The 19,391-nt window shown below is 44.0% G+C and overlaps 1 protein-coding gene across 1 annotated transcript in view; it reads left to right on the top strand.

The window, feature by feature from the left end:
• Window positions 1-1,351: 1,351 nt before the first annotated feature.
• DOP1B (DOP1 leucine zipper like protein B) overlaps window positions 1,352-19,391 on the top strand; it is a 145,101-nt gene continuing 127,061 nt past the window's right edge. The window contains exons 1-2 of the mRNA XM_023724416.1: window positions 1,352-1,495; window positions 12,387-12,558. Coding sequence (XP_023580184.1) covers window positions 12,421-12,558 — 138 coding nt within the window. The 5' untranslated portion in view covers window positions 1,352-1,495; window positions 12,387-12,420. The remainder of the gene's footprint in view (window positions 1,496-12,386; window positions 12,559-19,391) is intronic.

The following is a 19,391-nucleotide window of genomic DNA, read 5'->3' as shown; positions in this document are numbered from 1 at the left end:
ATCCCCACCCCTCGAAGCTCATCCATGGACTGCCTAGCCTTTGTGAACACAGACTAGACCGGAAAATTCCTAATGGACCACCAAACCAAACCTGTTGGCGTCCAGTCGATTCCAACTCATAGCGACCCTACAGGACAGAGTAGAACTGCCCCATCGGTTTTCCAAGGAGTGACTGGTGGATTCAAATTGCCAAGCTTTTCGTTGGCAGCCATAGCTCTTAACCAAGTGTGCCACCAGGGCTCCTCCTAATGGACCGTCAGGGGTTAAATGGTAGAGGCCTGTACAGAAATTACAATCCCAATCAACAGGTGGCGCTGCTTTGATTGGCTGAGAGTCCCAGCGGGGGCAACCAGGATTTGCTGATGCTCATGAGAACTCTGCCTCGGCTCCCACGGTCTCAAGGTGCGTCTCGCCCTGCAGCTGCCGGGCCAGGTTGGCGGGTCTGGACTGTCCAGGTCTGAAGGCTCGTGAGGATGAAGAAAGGGGTTAGGGTTTATCTGAAAATATTGATAGTCTTTAGAGTAGACGTGAGGTTCGTCTTTCTAAGCCAGAGCCCACATAACGAGTTCATCCCTGGAAGAAAGAACCTCACCTCCTCTGCCGTTGAGGGTCGGAAAGGTGCAAGCGCGACCTGTTGGGCAGGGGCATCTTAACATGGGACCCGAGCCCTCCGCGTCCCAAGCGAGTGTGAAAGGGCTTGGCTGTGGTCCTGATGGAGACGATGGGGTTGAGCCAGGTGCCATGCACCTTTCTTGGGTCCCAAAGTTCTCCTGTCTGTAAATCCAAAATCCGACCAAGGGCCTATGCACGGATGGACCACCTTCGGCTGACCGATGTCTCCTATTCGGGTGTGTCGGGAGAGCCTTTGGCGAGAGACAGATGCTACCCCGCCCACCTGTGCGAGGCCTTCCCGGGAGCCCCGCTGCCAGAGCGGAAGCCAGTGAGCCTCCTGAAACGACGCGCAAGGCCCGGAACCTGCGGAAGACTCGCTCTCCTAAACCCAGCGCTTGTGAGTCGCCCCCGGAGCTGACGACCCGCCCCCGGGGGCCCAGGACCCGCCCCCGTCCGCCTCTCGGCCCCACCCCGCGCGCCGATGTCACGCCCCCACGAGTCGAGGAACCGCCCCCTCGGGCGCTGAGAATCGGCCTCCGAGCCCCACACCCTCCTGCTGAGGCCCCGCCTCCCGATCCCGCCCCGCGTGCTTAAACTCTGTCAGGCCCCGCCCCTCTAGCCGAGGCCCCGCCTCTCAATCCCGCCCCGCGCGCCGAGGTCCCGCCCTGCGCCCCGCCCCCGCGCGCCGAGGGCCCGCCCCTCAACTCAGCTCCGCCCCCTGGATCCGGCTGCCGCTGGGGTTCTGCTGGGGTGCGGCGCTTCCTGCTAGATCTCGGCTCCTGGCGGCGTCGCAGCCGCTAGCCAGTCCGCTCTTGTTCCGCACCCCGGCGGGTTCCTCCGCGCCGCACGTGGGCGCGCCTGCCAAGAAGGGCCACGGCCGCCGGTAGGTCGGACCCGCGCCCGCCCCGCGTCTGCGCCCTCGTCCGCCGGGAAACCGGGCGTCTCCTCCCCGCAGGCCCGTGAAGGGAGAGCGGCGTGGCGTCCTCACCCTGGTGTGGGGTCCGGACGGCGCCGTGGGGGCGGCTCCGGGGTGCAGGTGACTCCCAGGCCCAGGGCGCGCGCTGCTGCAGTGCAGAGGCGGCTCCAGCCGGAGATCCCCGAGGGCGCTCGAGAGGCTGGGTGGGGTCCCTTTTAGGTTCCCCCAGCTCCGCGCCGCTGGTGACCAGGGGGGAGGATGTACTGCCATGCCGTCGCCTGGCCGGCGCGCCTTTGTGGTCCGGCAGATGGAGGTCAGGTCGGTCACGGCAGGTCCACCCAGCGCATCGGCCGGCCGACGGCCAAGAGGCTGAGCCTTTGTTTGCTCGTGCGGCCCTGGTCCGGACCGAGGGCTGAGGACAGGGACCTGTACACACGGAGGGCTTTCCTGTTGGGGGAAGACTCACACGCCTCCCGAGCAGTCCCCAGAAGGAGGGCTTGGAGCCGCAGTGCCCGCGCTCTGGCCTGGCGTCTGCAGGATTCCCTCCCCCAGCGGCCAGCATGGCCCCTTAGCTTTTAAAGTGCAGCTGCTTACAGAAGCTTGCCCGAGGTGTTTCCCTAACCTTGGGACAGCTGCCTGATACTTGGAAAACCTTTGTAGGACTTTTCTTGTAAGGTGATGGAGGACCCCCTTCTCCCTCCCACCCTACCCCACCCCACCCCACCCCGCCCCACAGACAAAAGCCTGCCACCATTGGGTGTCTTAAAATTTGTTTTCCACTACACTTTAATTACCACTCTGAAAGACCAAATTGAAAATAATGGTATGCCTTAGAGTTGGCTAAACCAATCGGTGCTGTGGACCGAGGGTCATTAAAACCAGAAACCAAACCCGGTTGCGGTAGAGTTCATCAGTGGTTAAGCGCTCGGCTGCGAACCGAAAGGTCGGCGGTTTGAAACTACTAGCCGCTCTGCGGGGGAAAGATGTGGCAGCCTGCTTCCATAAAGATCATAGCCTTGGAAACCCTAGTTCTACTCTGTCCTATAGTGTCGCTTAGAGCCGGAAGGGTCGTTATCTTTTGGTAAATATTCTTGCTCATGGAATGGTGCCTGTTTGTCATTTTTCTCTCTGTCCTTATTTTCATCTAACTCAGAAATGTGCCTTTGTGTACACGTATTTACAGTTACCTTCTTTCAGATCTGGCAGTTGCTTTTTTACTTGAAGTTGTATTGCTAGAAAATTAAGAATGGATAAGGTGGGAGATTTGGGGCTGACATTTTTTATTTTAAGGTAGATACGTATAGTTGAATACAGCTTTGTTTATCTAATTGTTAGCAGGCTGTCTAACTACTATCAGTTTTAGTGAGCTATTGAATTTTTCACAGAAAAGGTATTTCCAGGATAGATTACAAGATCCTTGTCAAAAGAGCCCTTTTTAAGGGCTGAGCTATTAATTTTACCAGTAGCATGAAGGAGTGGAGACCCTGTGGCATCTTGCTGACCTAAACTGGAATCCTGGTTCTGCCAGCCGCTCGATGTGTGACGTGGGCAGCTTTCTTAACACCCTGATCCCCAGTATCCTTGTCTTGGGGTTGATAATACTCATCTCACAGGAAACGTGTGTGTTGCATGAAATGATGGATTTACTAAGCCTAACCCAGAAGATTGTTAAGTAGCATAATGTTGTTTATTGCGTCAGGTTGATTCTGATTCGTGGCCGCCCCATGTGTGCAGAGTAGAAATGCTCCATAGGGTTTTCAAGGGCTATGACCTTTCAGAAGCAGGTTGCTAGGCCTGTCTTCCCAGGCGCCTTTTGTGGCTAGTAGTCAAGCTGTTAACCATCTGTGCTACCCAGGGACTCCCTAGCGTAATAGTAAATGCCCTGTATATTGCGGCGGGGTGGAGGAGAAAAAAGACTTGCTTGGATGACTATTTCTGAATTTCTCACCTGTGCTGTTAGTTACACCAGATAGTATTTTCTTAATATAACCAACTATAATATTGAACTGTCCCAGTTACCTGCTCTTACCTGGCTGTTATCTCTCCTTGCCACGAGCAGTGGTGTCCCTTTGCAACCCCACCTCCTAAACACACACATTATCTCCAGTGAGACTCTCTTCCTGGTGACTCCAGCCACTCACACCTGTGGACTTGGAGGACTCCCCTGCCAGCAGCTGGGTTTAGTCTTGCCAGAGTCAGACTCTGTTATTCCAGCCATCAGTCACTGTGGGTGGCGCATTAAATGGAAATGACATATTTAGGTATTTTCTCCCTTATTAGGCTGTGAACTCCTTGAGAGTAGGAACTCTCTTATTCATCTCTCTCTCCCAGTGATTAAGCACTTCATGAGGTAAACAGACTAGACATGGAGTACTGGACTTGCTCAGAGACCCCACAAATTTCCTGAAAAAGATGCCACGGGCTGTTTTGTTCGGATGTACCAACTTTTTCTTATGTCTTTACTTGGCAAAGTAAACTACCATCTCTCGTTAACCATTACCACCCTTTTTCTGAAATATTTTTACAAAGTGTGAAGGATATTAGTTCAGAAAAAGGGACAGGCCTTTCCAAGAATGAGTTTTCAATCTTATTTTGCAGGTGTGTATGTATAAAAAGGAGCCCTGTTGGCACAGTGGTTAAGTGCTTGGCTGCTAACCAAAAGGTTGACAGTTTGAACCCACCAGCTGCTCTATAGAAGAAACATGTGGCAGTCAGCTTCCATAAAGATTACACTTGGAAACCCTATGGGGCAGTTCTACTCTGTGCTATAGGGTCACTATGAGTCGGGCTCAACTTGACTGCACTGGGTATGTTTTTTTTTTTTTGGCAGGGGTTATGTGTAAAAAGTATTCTTTTGCAGAGAGGCACAGTATGTGCAAAGGCTCTGAAGGGGATGAATCTGATGTCTTAGAACATGCACAGGGCTGGGAGGAGAGAGGTAGGTGAGGCCTTGGGAACAACAGGAGGAGTTTGGATTTCTTGCAAACTTAACGGGCAGTTTTAAACACGGTGGTAGTGTTTGCTGTTGTTAGCTGCCATTGAATTGGCCCCGACGCGTGGCGACGACCCCATGCACAATGGGATGAAATGCATTCTGTGAGAAGGGAGAGAAGGGAGAGAGAGGATTATCCCTTTAAGCGGATAATTCAGAGGTGGCCAAAGCGCACTGTCAAAGTAAAGTGTGATTTTTTTTTTCTTTCGAAGACCTCATTTGCTTTCTGTTTATATTCTGATTCCATTAAAAGAACTACATGTAAAACTCTCTAGGAAGGATCAAACTGGGACATTAATATTGTTTTCCAGATCAAGCCAGTCATTTTAAAAAGGTACAACTCAGATCAGAACAGCATAGAGCAATAAACAGTGAGGTAAAAAAGAAGATTTAATACTGTTTTGTAAACCTGACTTCTTCCATTGAGCATAATATTTGTATGTCTGGCTTCTTTCACTGAGCGTAGTATTTTCAAAATCCATTTTACCACTTAGAGAAGAAAGCATGTGGTGGTTGTTGTTGTTAGGTACGATCAAGTCGATTCTGACTCATAGCGACCCTCTGTACAACAGAACGAAACACTATCTGGTCCTGCGCCATCCTCACCGTCATTGTTATGCTTGAGCCCATTGTTGCAGCCACTGTGTCAATCCATCTCATTGAGGGTCTTCTTCTTCTTCACTGATCCTCTACTCTACCAAGCATGATGTCCTTCTCCAGGGACTGGTCCCTCCTGATAACATGTCCAAACTATGTGAGACGAAGTCTTACCAACCTCGCTTCTAATGAGCATTCTGGCTATACTTCTTCCAAGACACATTTGTTTGTTCTTCTGGCAGTCCATGATATATTCAGTATTCTTCACCAACACCATAATTCAAAGGCATCAATTCTTCTGTGAAAACACTATGGCTTAAGTCAGGCACACCTTAGTCCCCAAAGTGACATCTTTGCTTTCTAACACTGTAAAGAGGTCTTTTGCAGTAGATTTGCCCAATGCAGTATGTCATTTGATTTCTTGACTGCTGCTTCCATGGGCGTTGATTGTGGATCAAAGTAAAATGAAATCCTTGCCAACTTCAGTCTTTTCTCTGTTTATCATGATGTTGCTTATTGGTCCAGTTGTGAGGATTTTTGTTTTCTCTGTGTTGAGGTATAATCCATACTGAAGGCTGTAGTCTTTGATCTTCATCAGCAAGTGCTTCAAGTCCTCTTCACTTTCACCAAGGAAGGTTGTGTCATGTGCATATTGCAGGTTGTTAATGAGTCTTCCTCCAATCCTGATGCCAGATTTTTCTTCATATAGTCCAACTTCACAGATCACTTGCTCAGCATACAGATTGAATAAATATGGTGAAAGGAGAAAGGATACAACCCTGACGCACACCTGTCCTGCTTTTAAACCATGTAGTATCCTCTTGTTCTGTTTGAACTACTGCCTGTTAGTCTAAGTACAAGTTCCTCATGAGAAAATTAAGTGTTCTGGAATTCCCATTCTTCACAATGTTATCCATAATTTGTTATGATCTGTACAGTTGAATGCCTTTGGATAGTCAATAAAACACAGGTATCATGGGGTAAATTAACTATTGTCATAGGATAATATGTGTACTAACTGTTTAATGAGAAACTATTTGTTCTGCAAACCTTCATCTAAGGTACAAAAAAAGAGAGAATTATCTATGTGAGATCAAATTGACAACAGCAACTCAGAAGGTTTGATGGGAAGCCTAGGGGGCAGTGAGTTGAAGATAATTGGTGATGGAATAATTTGGAAAAGGATAGTGAGAATAGCAGCACAACTGGAAGAATGTAATCGATGTCACTGAATTGCACATGTAGAAACTTTTAAAATGGTGTAACTTTGGCTATATATATTTTCACCAAAAGAGGTCCTCCAAGGTCAAGAAGGGAGAGTGTTGACATGTCGTGGGGTTGATAACCAATGTCATAAAACAATATTTGTACTGACTGTTTAATGAGAAACTATTCTGTAAACATTCATCTAAAGTACAATCAAAAAAAAAAAAAAACACAGGTAAACATCTTTCTGGTATTCTTTGCTTTCAGCCATGATCCATCTGACAACACAGTAATATCCCTTGTTCCACGTCCTTTTCCAAATCCGACTTGAATTTCTGGCAGTTCCCTGTCAATGTAATGCTGCAGCCGCTTTTGAATAATCTTCAGCAAAATTTTACTTGTGTGTGATGTTAAGGATATTGTTCAAAAATTTCTGCATTCTATTGGATCACCTTTCTTTGGAATGAATACAAATATGGATCTCTTCCAGTTGGTTGGCCAGGTAGCTGCCTTCCAAATTTCTTGGCATAGTAAGTACTTCCAGCGCTGCATCTGTTTTTTAAAACACCTCAGTTGGTATTCTGTCAGTTTCTGGAGCCTTGTTTTTTGCCAGTGTTTTCAGTGCAGCTTGGATCTCTTCCTGCAGTACCATCAGTTCTTGATCATATGCTACCTCCTGAAATGGTTAAATATCGACCAATTCTTTTTGGTGCAGTGACTGTGTATTCCTTCCATGTTCTTTTGATGCTTCCTGTGTTCAGTGTTTTCTCTGTAGAATCCTTCAATATTGCAATTTGAGGCTTGAATTTTTTCTTCAGTTCTTTCAACTTGAGAAATGCTGAGCGTATTCATTCTTCCCTTTTGGTTTTCTATCTCCAGGTCTTTGTGCATTTCATTGTAATACTTTACTTTATCTTCTTGTGCCGCCCTTTGAAATCTACTGTTCAGCTCTTTTACTTCATCATTTCTTCCATTTGGCTTTAAAGCTACTCTATGTTCAGGAGTAACTTTCAGAGTCTCTTCTGACATCCATTTTGGTCTTCTCTTTTTTTCCTGTCTTTTTAATGATTTCTTGCTTCATATATGATGTCCTTGATGTCATTCCACAACTCATCTGGCCTTCAGTCATTAATGTTCAGCGCATCAAATCTATTCTTGAGGTGGTCTCTAAAATTCAGGTGGAATATACTAAAGGTTGTACTTTGGCTCTTGTGGACTTGTTCTAATTTTCTTCAACTTTCACTTGAACTTGCATATGAGCAATTGATGATCTGTTCCACAGTCGGCCCCTGGCCTTGTTCTGACTGATGATATTGAGCTTTTCAATTGTCTCTTTCTACAGATGTAGTCAATTTGATTCCTGTGTATTCCACGTGGTTAAACCTTCTTAAACTGCTTCTAACATCCCAGTTACTGGTCTAAATATCTGGATGGAATAAAACATATTTGAAAGTTTTTACCAAGAAAAGAATATATAATAATCTAAGGGAGTTTCATGTAATTGTGTTTTCTCCCACTGTCCTGCTCCATCCCCATGATCGGTTGCGGATCAGACCATGGTGATCCATAGGGTTTTCATTGGCTAATTTTCAGAAGTAGATTGCCAGGCCTTTCTTCCTAGTCCATCTTAGTCTGGAAGTTCTACTGAAACCTGTTCAGCATCATAGCAACATACAAGCCTCCACTAATAGATGGGTGGTGGCTGCGCATGAGGTGCCAGAAACCAAACCTTGGTCTCTCACGTGGAAGACAAGAATTCTACCACTGGTATTGTGCTTTAGTGTAGATTTTAAGAGGATTTCTTGGAGTGCTATGTGAAAATAGATGGAAAGGTGCAAGGGTGAAAGAGAACTGTTAGGAGACTCCTGTAAACTTGGAGGTTAAAGTGGACTAGCACAAAGTGGTGGCAGTAGAGATGGAGAGCAATCAAGAAGACAGGTGTTTTGGAAGAAGACCCAACTGGACTTGGATAGAGTGTGGCAGATGATGAGAAGAAAGAGTACAGCATGACATCAAAGGTCTCATGGATGGTGGAGCCATTTTCTGAGGAGGAAAAGACTGGACAAGGAGCACATTGAGCAGATGGAATTGAGTGTTTTAGGTGTTTTTTTTTTTAAACAGCTTTATTGAGGTGTAGTTTATATACCATAACATTAATTCTTTTAAGTATACAATACAAAGATTTCTAGTAAATTTGCAGAGTTGTTTAACCATCACCACAATCCAATTTTGTCACATTTCCATTACCCCTAAAAGATCTCTTGTGCTTATTTGCAGTTACTCCGTTTCTACCTCCAGTTCTTACGCAACCACTAATCTACTTGATGTCTCTGTAGATTGGCCTATTTTGGTCATTTCATATAAATGGCATCAGTATGTGGCCTTTTATGCCTGGCTTCTGCTGAGCATATTTTCAAGGTCCATTCGTGTAGTAGCATGTATCAGTATTTCCTTCCTTTTTATTGCTAAATAGTACTGTTTGTATGGATACTGGAGAGTCTAGTTTGGGGCACACTAAGCTTGAGATACCTGTGCCACATCCAGGTGAGAGGTCAAGTAGATATTTGGATGAGTTTAGACCTCAGCATGGGTTGTTTGGGCCAGCAATATAAATCTGCAAATTGTTATCAGGAAGATGGTATTTTTAAGTTATAGGAAAGGAGACATCAGTGAAGATAAAGAGAGAAAGGAAGAGATCCCAAGGCTTGGTGCCATGGAATGCCAACATTTGGCAGTTGAGTGGAGGAGGATGATCCTGCATGCAAGAAGGAGCTGCAGAGAGGTAGATGAGAAGCCAGCTCAGGGACTGGTGGGCCTGTGGAGTGTGTGGGCCGAGAGGAGGCTATTTGGAAAAGGAGAAAGTGTCTGCCACCGTATCCTGCTCCGTGATAAAGTGAGGAAATGCGAGAGACCACTGGAGTTGGCAACTTGAATATTGTGGTGGTCTTGACAAGAACATTGGAGTGGGTCAGGAGAGTTTGGAAATTGAGGTAGAAGATTCCACAGGATTCTTACACCTTCACCATGACCAGTAAATGAAAGATTCTGGGTTAAAGAACATGTTTTTATACTTAATAGTTCAGTTTCTTCAGTCTACCATGTTGCTGTTGTTAGGTGCTGTCGAGTCAACTTTGACTCATAGTGACCCCATGTGAGAGAGTAGAACTGTCCCATAGGGTTTTCTACACTGTCATCTTTACAGGAGCAGATGAACAAGTATTTCTCCTGCAAGAGCCACTGCGTGGGTTCAAATAGGCACCCTTTCAGTTAGCAGCCAAGTGCTTAACCATTACAACTCCAGGGCCCCTTTCAGTCTACCATAGTTGCTGTTTTATTTGTTTGACTATATGCAACATGATTAGCAAGGCAACAACAGCATGCTCAGCTGTATATAATCATCACTTTGCTTCTATTAACAACAACACATCATTTAGCCTCATATATCAGTCAAGATCGTGCTTGGTAAGCAACAGAAAATCTGATTGAATGGTGAGGAATTAGCTCTGACGTGAGAAAAATTCCAGAGGCAGAGGGTCCAGGGTTAGCATGGCGTCTTCATAATGCCATTCAGGACCTCAGCTGCTTCTCTTTGCACTCAGCTGTCCTTGTTGTGTGACTTCTGATCTCATGCATATTTCCTCATGGTTGCAAGATGTGGGTTCACCTTTGTTCCAGGCAGAAAGGGAAAGTGTGAAGGGCAACAGGTCCATGCCAGAGGCGCCTGCCTCCTTCAGACAGCTTTCCTGCAGTCCCCACCTACCAGCTTCTATTTGCATCTCATTGTCCAGAACTGTCACATGGTGACCAAGCTACAGGGATGGGGCAGGAAACTGTAGTTTGAACTGTGCACACTGCTGCTCTGAACAACATTAAACCCATTGCCCAGTCGATTCTGACTCATAGCAACCCTATGGGTCAAAGTAGAACTGTCCTATAGGATTTACAAGGCTGTAATCTTTATGGAAGCAGACTGACACATCTTTCTCCAGCAAAGTGGCTGGTGGGTTCGAACCGCCAACCTTTCAGTTAGCAGCCAAGCTCCTAACCACTGTGCCACCAGGGCTCCTGAGAACAACATTAGGGCCACATTATTATTATTACCAGCATTTCCTGGGTGATGCAAACGGTTAAGCAAAAGGTTGGCAGTTCAGATCTGCCCAGAGGTGCCTCAGAAGAAAGGCCTGGCAATTTACTTCTGAAAGAGCACCACCATTGAAACCTTTATGGAACAATTCTACCCTGACATACATTGGGGTCACCATGAGTTGGAATCAACTCGACAGCACCTTGTTTGGTTTGTTATTATTAGGAGGACAAGGAATTATGGTTAGGTGACTGCCTCATTTTATATAGAACTTAATCGGATGAAGACTAAGGAAGGAAAGCAAATCAAAACGCTAAAGCATTAATTTTGAGAAAATGCTAAAATATGGGATTTGGTGACAGATTAAGGGAACAAGTCAACATTTCTGCAGCTTGTGAAGTATTTTTCAGAGTTGTAACTTGTTTGAATAGACTGATGGGTTAACCTTCAGATGTTTTGTTGTTTAGAAAAATTGTTTAGAAAGGACATAGAGCAGATTTTTTTAACTGAAAGAATAAGCTTGAAATATGCATGCATATGCATTTATAGTGTACAAATGATGGGTGTTTTAAAAAAGTCAGCTCAGTCCAACATTTCATGTTCTCTGTTTCCTTTTGTCATATTGGAAATAAAAGTTTTTTTTTTAAAGCAAATAGTTGCTATCAGAATTGGGATTAGATGGTCTACGTCTCCGTCTTTATAATGGCTGCTGTGGTTCATGTATAATGAATGCATCAAGCCATTGGAAAAATAAAAGAATCCGTAAAAGAGTATGTAAGGGCAAGAAGGACAGACTGGTGATGGCTTGGACCCTGGTAAGCACACCCAACATCTAGACTGGGCAGTGGTAGTTCAGTGGTAGAATCTCTCCTTCCATGGGGGAGACCAGGTTCGATTTCCAACCAGTGCACCTCGAGCACAGCCACCACCCTTCTGTCAGTGGAGGCTTGTGTGTTGCTATGATGCTGGACAGGTTTCAGTGGAGCTTTCAGACTAAGACAGACTAGGAAGAAAGGCCTGGAAATCTACTTTCGAAAATCAGCTGTTGGTGGCCATGAGTCAGGGGCCGACTCCACAGCAGCCAACAACAAACATCCAGACTGTATGCTCTGGGTGAGGCATAAAGTTAGAGGACATCCATAACGGGGGGCCTGGAGGACAGTGGGGAGCTTAGCGACTGCACACGCACCAGGTGGATTTCTGACAATGCTGCTATCAGGCACTTCACCCTCTATCCTTTCTTTCTTTTTCTTTCTTTCTTTCTTTAACGCTTTTTATTGTTTTTTTCCATCAAATTTTCTTGTAGAATATTTCCAATCCTCTTTCCTACTCTAGTTATAGAAGACTGAATTGCTAATAGACTGTTCAATTTAAGAACCTGTTGTTTTTGTTATTGTGTGCTGTAGAGTCAATTCAGACTCACAGAGACCCTATAGGACAGAGTAGAACTGCCTCATAGGGTTTCCTACCTAGGCTGTAATCTTTACGGGAGCAGATAGCCAGGTCTTTCTCCTGTGGAGCTGCTGGTGGGTTCGAACCTCCAACCTTTCAGTTAGCAGCTGAGCACTTAACTACTGTGTCACCAGAGCTCCTTGTTAAGAGCATAGAGACCTCCTCTTCCTGGGGTTTTATAAATGCCCAAAGATGGGAGGGGCCATCTGCATTCAGAATTGCTAAGTAGGAACAGTAGGTTTGGAGTTTTCGCTCCTGTAATTTATTTTGTCAGCTCAGTGTGACCTCAGCTTTCTTGCTTCCTTCTGCCCTGTCCTTGTTTCTCTCTTTCAGATCTAGTGAGGGCAGGAACTATTTACCTTTTACCTGCCACTGTGCCTGGTGCAGAGGTCTTGATAAATATTTGAATTGGATTCTCAAGTGAGGTTGTGGACAGGAGGGTTCGGGGCAGCCTGTCTTCTGTGGCTCCGGGTTGGGAACACTTTATCTCCTTGAATAGTTTCCTCATTTGTTTATTATTTGATTAGCTTTTAGATCCTTTCTCTGCTGCTAGAATGTAAAATGGATCCAGAAGAGCAGGAACTATTGAATGACTGCAGATACAGAAATTACTCTTCTGTGATTGAAAAGGCTTTAAGAAATTTTGAGTCGTCAAGTGAATGGGCGGATCTCATCTCTTCCCTAGGGAAGCTTAACAAGGTATGTGGGGGCGGAAGCTGTTTGGATTGCATGAAGGTGGGTACACAGTTGTCTTTTTGTTATTAGGAGTAATTCATGGTGATTATAACAATTAGAAAACACAGATAAGAAAAATTACCCATAATTCTGTCACCCAAAGTTACATCCTGTTAACTTTTCCACGTACATACATTCTTCTAGCTTTTTTTTTTTCCCTAAGCCTAGAATTATAGTGGAGTTGATAGAATATCTGAAGAGTTTTTTTCTCAATAGTATTTATGGCTAAACAGATAAAATTTTAAATTGTCAAATCAGTTATTCAGAGATTAAACTGGTTTTTTTAATGTAAAAAAAAAAAGAGTTGCTGTCAAGTTGATGCCAACTCACAGCAACCCCATGTGAGTCAGAGTAGAACTGTGCTCCATAGGGTTTTCAGTGGCTGATTTTTTGCAAGTAGATTGCCAGGCCTTTCTTCTGAGGTGCCTCTGAGTGGACTCAAGCCTCCAACGTTTCAGTTGGCAGCTGAGTGCTTTTACCATTTACATCACCCGGGCACATTTTTTTTTAATGTACTGCCTCGGATTTTGCCTGCTTTTTCTCCATTGGTCTACTTTTTGACCATTTTACCACTGATTGTTAACTTCTAGAAGAATAAAGGATGAGATAAATATTGAAATTGCCAAAACAGTGTGTGTGTGTGGGTGCATGTGCACACGTGCATGTGTACAGGGTTTGGACAAGGATAAAAGGGTCAGATCTAGGAAGACCAACACTCTTGTCAAATGTGGGTTTGGTCTTGTGTTTTTTCTCTTGTGATTCCTGGACTCTTTGGTTATTGAGAGTTCCCTCTAGACGGGTTCATCGTATTTTCCATCCTGCCCAGAAAGGGAATGACGAGTAATTTTTAACACTCAGATGACCAGTATGGCATGTGGGTGGAAGATACCCTGGGCTTTATGAGGCCATGCCTGGCTCTGTTGCTGGCTGGCCAGTATTCTTGGCCATGATACCTGGCTTTGGAGTCAGAGTGCCAGGTGGGAGTTGGGAGATGCCCAGCTCTTCTCTGCAGAGCTCAAGTCCCAGGTCAGAGGCACAAAGGGGCTCTAATAAACCTCACTAAAGAGAAGGCTTTTCTCTATTCACGCCTGCAAGGAACAGGAATCAGTGAAGGATGCCAGCAGCCTGACCTGGTGCAATGCCCAGGAGCAGCCCAGCGGTGACCACCAGGAAGCAATTAACAGCACTGACAGATGGTTGTCAGGCTCAGCAGAGGGAGGTGGTTATTACAGGTTGTGGCTGGGAAGCTGCTCAGTCTACTGCAAGTGTGTTTACAACATATGCATGTCTTGGCTGGCTACTATCTGGGAGGGATGAATGTATACTTCCAAGGTCTTCCTTTAAAACTGGAAATAAGAGTTTGAAAATTCTTTGGTTATGCAACTCAAATGCAGGAATTCTCAAGCTGTAGATAATATTCACTGACTAGAATGAAAGCAGGTAATTTTTCCAGGGTCAAGGGGCGGTGGAATGGGATTGAGGTATGTTCAAGCTCTTCTGGGTGTTTTCGTACTTGGCTCTCCTGGAGTACAAAAACAGCATACATTTTTGTGGGGGAGGTATGGTCCATTCTTTTTCTTTTTTAAAATGACGTGAAATTTACGTAACGTTGTTGTTAGGTGGCCCTTGTGTCAGTTCAGACTCATGGTGACCTTGTGAATAGTGGAATGAAATGTTGCCCAGTCCTGCCCCATCCTCAAAGTCGTTGCTATGTTTGAGCCCATTGTTGCAGCCACTGTGCCAGTCCACCTCATTGAGGGTCTTCCTCTTTTTTGCTGACCTCTGCTTTACCAAGCATGATGTCCTTCTCCAGGGATTGGTTCCTCCTGATAACATGTCCAAAGTAAGTGACATAATATAAAACCCACTATTTTAGTTGTTTTAAAGTGTACAGTTCAGTGGCTTTTAGTACATTCACAGTGTTGTACGACCATCACCACTGTCTATTTCCAGAACATTTTCATCATCCCAAAAGGACACTTCACATCCATTAAACAGTTAGTCCCCGTTTCCCCTTCCACCCAGCCCCTGGCAACCACTAATCTGCTTTCTGTCTCTATGGATTTGCCTATCCTTGATATTTCATATAAATGGAGCCTTTTTGTGCATGTGTATATATTTTCTGTATGTGTGTATGTATGTGTGTGTATATATACACACATATATACATATATGTGTATATATATATATATATCCCAAGCCCCACTGCCATCGAGTCAGTTCTGACTCATAGTGACCCCATGGGGTTTCCAAGGCTGTGAATCTCTACAGAAGCAGACTACCACATCCTTCTCCCACGGAGACACTGGTAGTTTCAAACTGCTGACCTTTCAGTTAGCAGTCGATCGCTTTAACCACTGCGCAACTAGGGCTCCTTATATACATAAGTATGTATATATACATAGATGGACAGATAGACATACAGACAGGTAGATAGATATATTGTTGTTGTTGTTAGTTGCTGTCAAGTCAGTTCCAACTAATAGCAACCCCATGTACAGCAGAACAAAACACTGCCCAGTCCTGCTGTATATATATATATATATATACAGTCCCTTGGTAACCATGGGAGGATTGGTTCCAGGACCTCTGCAGATACCAAAATCCGAGGATGCTCAAGTGCCTTATATAAAATTGCATAGTATTTGCACATAACCTACACACATCCTCCCGTATCCTTTAAATCATCTCTAGATTACTTATAATACCTAACACAGTGTAAATGCTATGGAAATAGTTATTATACAGTACCGTATTGTTTAGGGAATAATGACAAGACAAGAGGTGAATAATGCTCAACAACCGAGTCTGGAGAGAGACTGAGTGTGTGAGATGGCAGGAGGCTACAGCAGGGTTTGCAGACACCTCACTTCATTGGCGTGGATTCAGCATAGTGCTCTTGCATGGCAAATTCAAGTTTTGCTTTTTGGAACTTCCTTTTTTTTCCCACATATCTTCTATCTGTGATTGGTTGAATCTGAGGATGCGGAACCCTAGGATATGAAGGGCTAACTGTGTGTGTATATATAGCATGTTTTGTGTTTGTTAAATATTTATAAAGTAAATATGTATAACGTGTGTGTGCATATATATATACACACACACACGTACATACATATATAACACAAAACATGCTATTTTAACATTTTTTACATATATGATTCAGTGATATTGAGTATGTGACCTTTTGTGTCTGACTTATTTCGCTCAGCATGATGTTTACAAGGTTCATCCATGTTGTGGCATGCATGTCTGAATAATATTCCATTGCATATATACACCATATTTTGTTTATCCATTCTTCTGTTGATGGACATTAAGTTGTTTCTACCTTTTGGCTATTGTGAATAGTGTTGCTGTGAACATCCATGTACAAATTTTTATGTGAACATAAGTTTTTGGTTCTTTTGGGTATATACCTAAGAGTAGAATTGGTAGTCTGTGGTAGTTCTATGTTTAACTTTTTGGGGAACCACCAAACTGTTTTGCACAGTGGCTGCACCATTTTACACTTCCACCAGCAATGGATGAGGGTTTTGATTCATCCACATCCTTGCCAACACTTGTTCTTTTCTGTTTTTTTGATAATTGACATCCTAATGGATGAAAAGTGGCATTTCATTGTGGTTTGATTTGCATTTTCCTGATGGTTAATGGTGTTAAGTATCTTTTCATGTGCTTATTGCCCACTTGTATATCTTCTTTGGAGAAACGTCTATTTAGATCCTTAGCCCATTTTTTAAAATTGTTTTATCAGGGTAAAAATATATGTAACAAACATTTGCCAGGTCAGCGTTTTTTACATGTACAGCTTAGTGACATTGATTATGTTCATCATGTTGTGCAGCCTCATCACCTTTTTCCAAATTATTCTACCACCCTGAAGAGAAACTCAGTGCCCCCCAAAGCAAAGAATTCCCCTTTCCCTCTCCCTCTCACTGCTGGCAACCACTAATAAGGTTGAGTCTCTCTGTTGTTGTTAGTGTTGGTGACATCGAGTCAGTTCTGACTCATAGCAACCCTTTGTACAGCAGAACGAAACGCTGTCCAGTCCTGCGCCATTCTCATAATCGTTGCTGTGTTGGAGTCCATCGTTGCAGCCACTGTGTCAGTCTACCTCACTGAGGGTCTTCCCCTTTTTCTCTTACTGTTTACTTTACTAAGCATGATGTCCTTCTACAGGAACCGGTCCTTCCTGATAACATGTCCAAAATACGCAAGACAAAGTCTCGCTATCCTCTCTTCTAAGGAGGATTCTGGCTGAACTTCCTCCAAGACAGATTTGTTTGTTCTTCTAGTAGTCCGTGGTATATTCAGTATTCTTCGCCAACACCATAATTCAAAGGCAACAATTCTTCTAGGCAGTAGTTAAGAGCTCAGCTGCTAACCAAAAGGTTGGCAGTTTGAATCCACCAGCTGCTCCTTGGAAACCCTGTGGAGCAGTTCTGCTCTGTCCTGTAGGGTCACTATAAGTCAGAGTCAACTCGATAGCAGTGGGTTTGGTTTGGTTTTTAATTCTTCAGTCTTCCTTATTCATAGTCCAGCTTTTGCACCCATATGAGGTGATTGAAAATATCATGGATTGAGTCAGGAGCACCTTAGTCCTCAGGGTGACATCTTTGTTTTTCAACACTTTAAACAGGTCTTTTGCAGCAGATTTGTCAATGCAATATGTTGTTTGATTTCTTGACTGCTGCTTCCATGGGCATTGGTTGTGGATCCAAGTAAAATATAATACTTGACAACTTCAGTATTTTTTCCATTTATCATGATGTTGCTTATTCATCTAGTTGTAAGGATTTTTGTTTTCTTTATGTTCAGGTGTAGTCTCTATAGGTATAGTCTATATACATTTACCTATTTCATATAAGTGAGATCATACACTGTCCTTTTGTGACTGACTTACTCAGCATAATATTTCATCATAATATGTTTAGCATGTATCAAGAATTAATTTCTGTTTATGTCTGAATAATATTCTATGTATGTATATACCATGTTTTGTTTATCCATTCATCTGCTGATGGACATTTAGGTTGTTTCCACCTTTTGGCTCTGGTGAACAGTGCTGCAGTGAACATTGGTATGCAAGTTTTTGTTTGCATTCCTGCTTTCAGTTCTTCTGGGTGTATACCTAGGATTGGGATTGCTGGGTCATATAGTAATTCTTTGTTTACTTTTTGAGAAACCACCTGTGATAGTTAAGGGTGTGTGTCAACTTGGCTGGGCCATGATTCTCAGTGGTTTGGCAGTTATGATGTAGTTTGGCAATTATGTAGTGATGTAATCACGTTCATGATGAGACCAGATATAACGTAATAACCTCCATGATGAGATCTACTATAAGCAGCCAATCAGTTGAAAGAGAGTTTCCTGGGGGGGCATGGCCTGTATCCAATATATATGGACTTTCTGGCAAAGCTCACTGGCTTTTGCTCGCCCTGGATCCTGCATCTGGCTCATCATCGTCTGACATCTGGTTTTTGGAACTTGAGCTAGCAGCTTACCTGTCAATCATGGGATTTGTCCACCTCCACAGCCTGTGAGCCTGTGGCCTGCCGACTGACTGGCCAACCTTGGGTTCATCAGCCCCTGCAGCATGAGTCAGGAGAAGCTTACAGCCTGATGCCTAACCAACAGACTTGCCAGTCTCTATAACTGCATGAGCCATTTCTTTGAGATAAATCTTTCTCTGTCTCTCTCTCTCTCTTTCTGTCTGTCTCTTTCTCTGTCCGTGTGTGTACACACACACACGCACAGGCACTGTCTTAGTCATCTAGTGCTGCTATAACAGAAATACCACAAGTAGATGGCTTCAACAAAGAGAAATTTTTTCTCTCACAGTCTAGTAGGCTAGAAGTCCAAATTCAGGGTGTCAGCTCCAGGGGAAGGCTTTCTTTGTTGGGTGTGGAGGAGGATCCTTGACATCAATTTTCTGTTGTTCTGGGAGTATCTCAGCGCAGGAACCTCAGGTCTAAAGGACACACTCTGCTCCTGGCACTGCTTTCTTGGTGGTATGAGGTCCCCAACCCTCTGCTTGCTTCCCTTTCCTTTTTATCTCTTGAGAGATAAAAGGTGGTGCAGCCCATACCCCAGGGAAACTCCTTTTACATTGGATCAGAGATGTGACCTTAGTAAGGGTGTTACAATCCCACCCTAATTCTCTTTAACATAAAATTACAATCACGAAATTGAAGGACAACCACACTATACTGGGAATCATGGCCCAGCGAAATTGATACACACATTTTTGGGGGGACGTAATTCAATCCATGATACGCACACACGTATATATACGTGTATATATATGTATATATGTATATGCATGTATATATGTATATACTAAAATATTATGTATATCTAAAAATATTGTATACCTACAAATATTATATATATATGTATATATGTACATATACACACACTTCACTGGTTTTGCCTCTCTAGAGAAACCAGCCTAAGACAGTTGGTACTGAGAGTGCTTCTAGGGAAACAGAATTGTAAGGATGTGTTTTCTAAATTGGTTCTCAAGTCTGGTTAGTCTTAAAGACGTTGGTGACTCTGTGTCCAGTAGTAAAGAGGACATGGCTAATCCATGACATGAGGTGGCAATAGAAATACACAAAATATCGGTACCAGTATAGATCTTGTATTGATAAGAGGCGAGGTTCTGGGTGATTACATGTTTGACACTTGTCTACAATTCTGTCAGAATGAAAAATAAAGGAAGCTGGTTGATTGGTCCTCCTTTTGCTAGACAAAGTGGTAGAAGAAAGAGATGAACTCAGGGCTTCAGAATC

The sequence above is a fragment of the Trichechus manatus genome, unplaced genomic scaffold (genome assembly GCF_000243295.1).
Source record: "Trichechus manatus latirostris isolate Lorelei unplaced genomic scaffold, TriManLat1.0 scaffold00245, whole genome shotgun sequence".
Classification (NCBI taxonomy): Eukaryota; Metazoa; Chordata; class Mammalia; order Sirenia; family Trichechidae; genus Trichechus; species Trichechus manatus.
The sequence above is the reverse complement of the archived record's forward strand: the minus strand, read 5'-3'. Positions and strand labels throughout refer to the sequence as shown.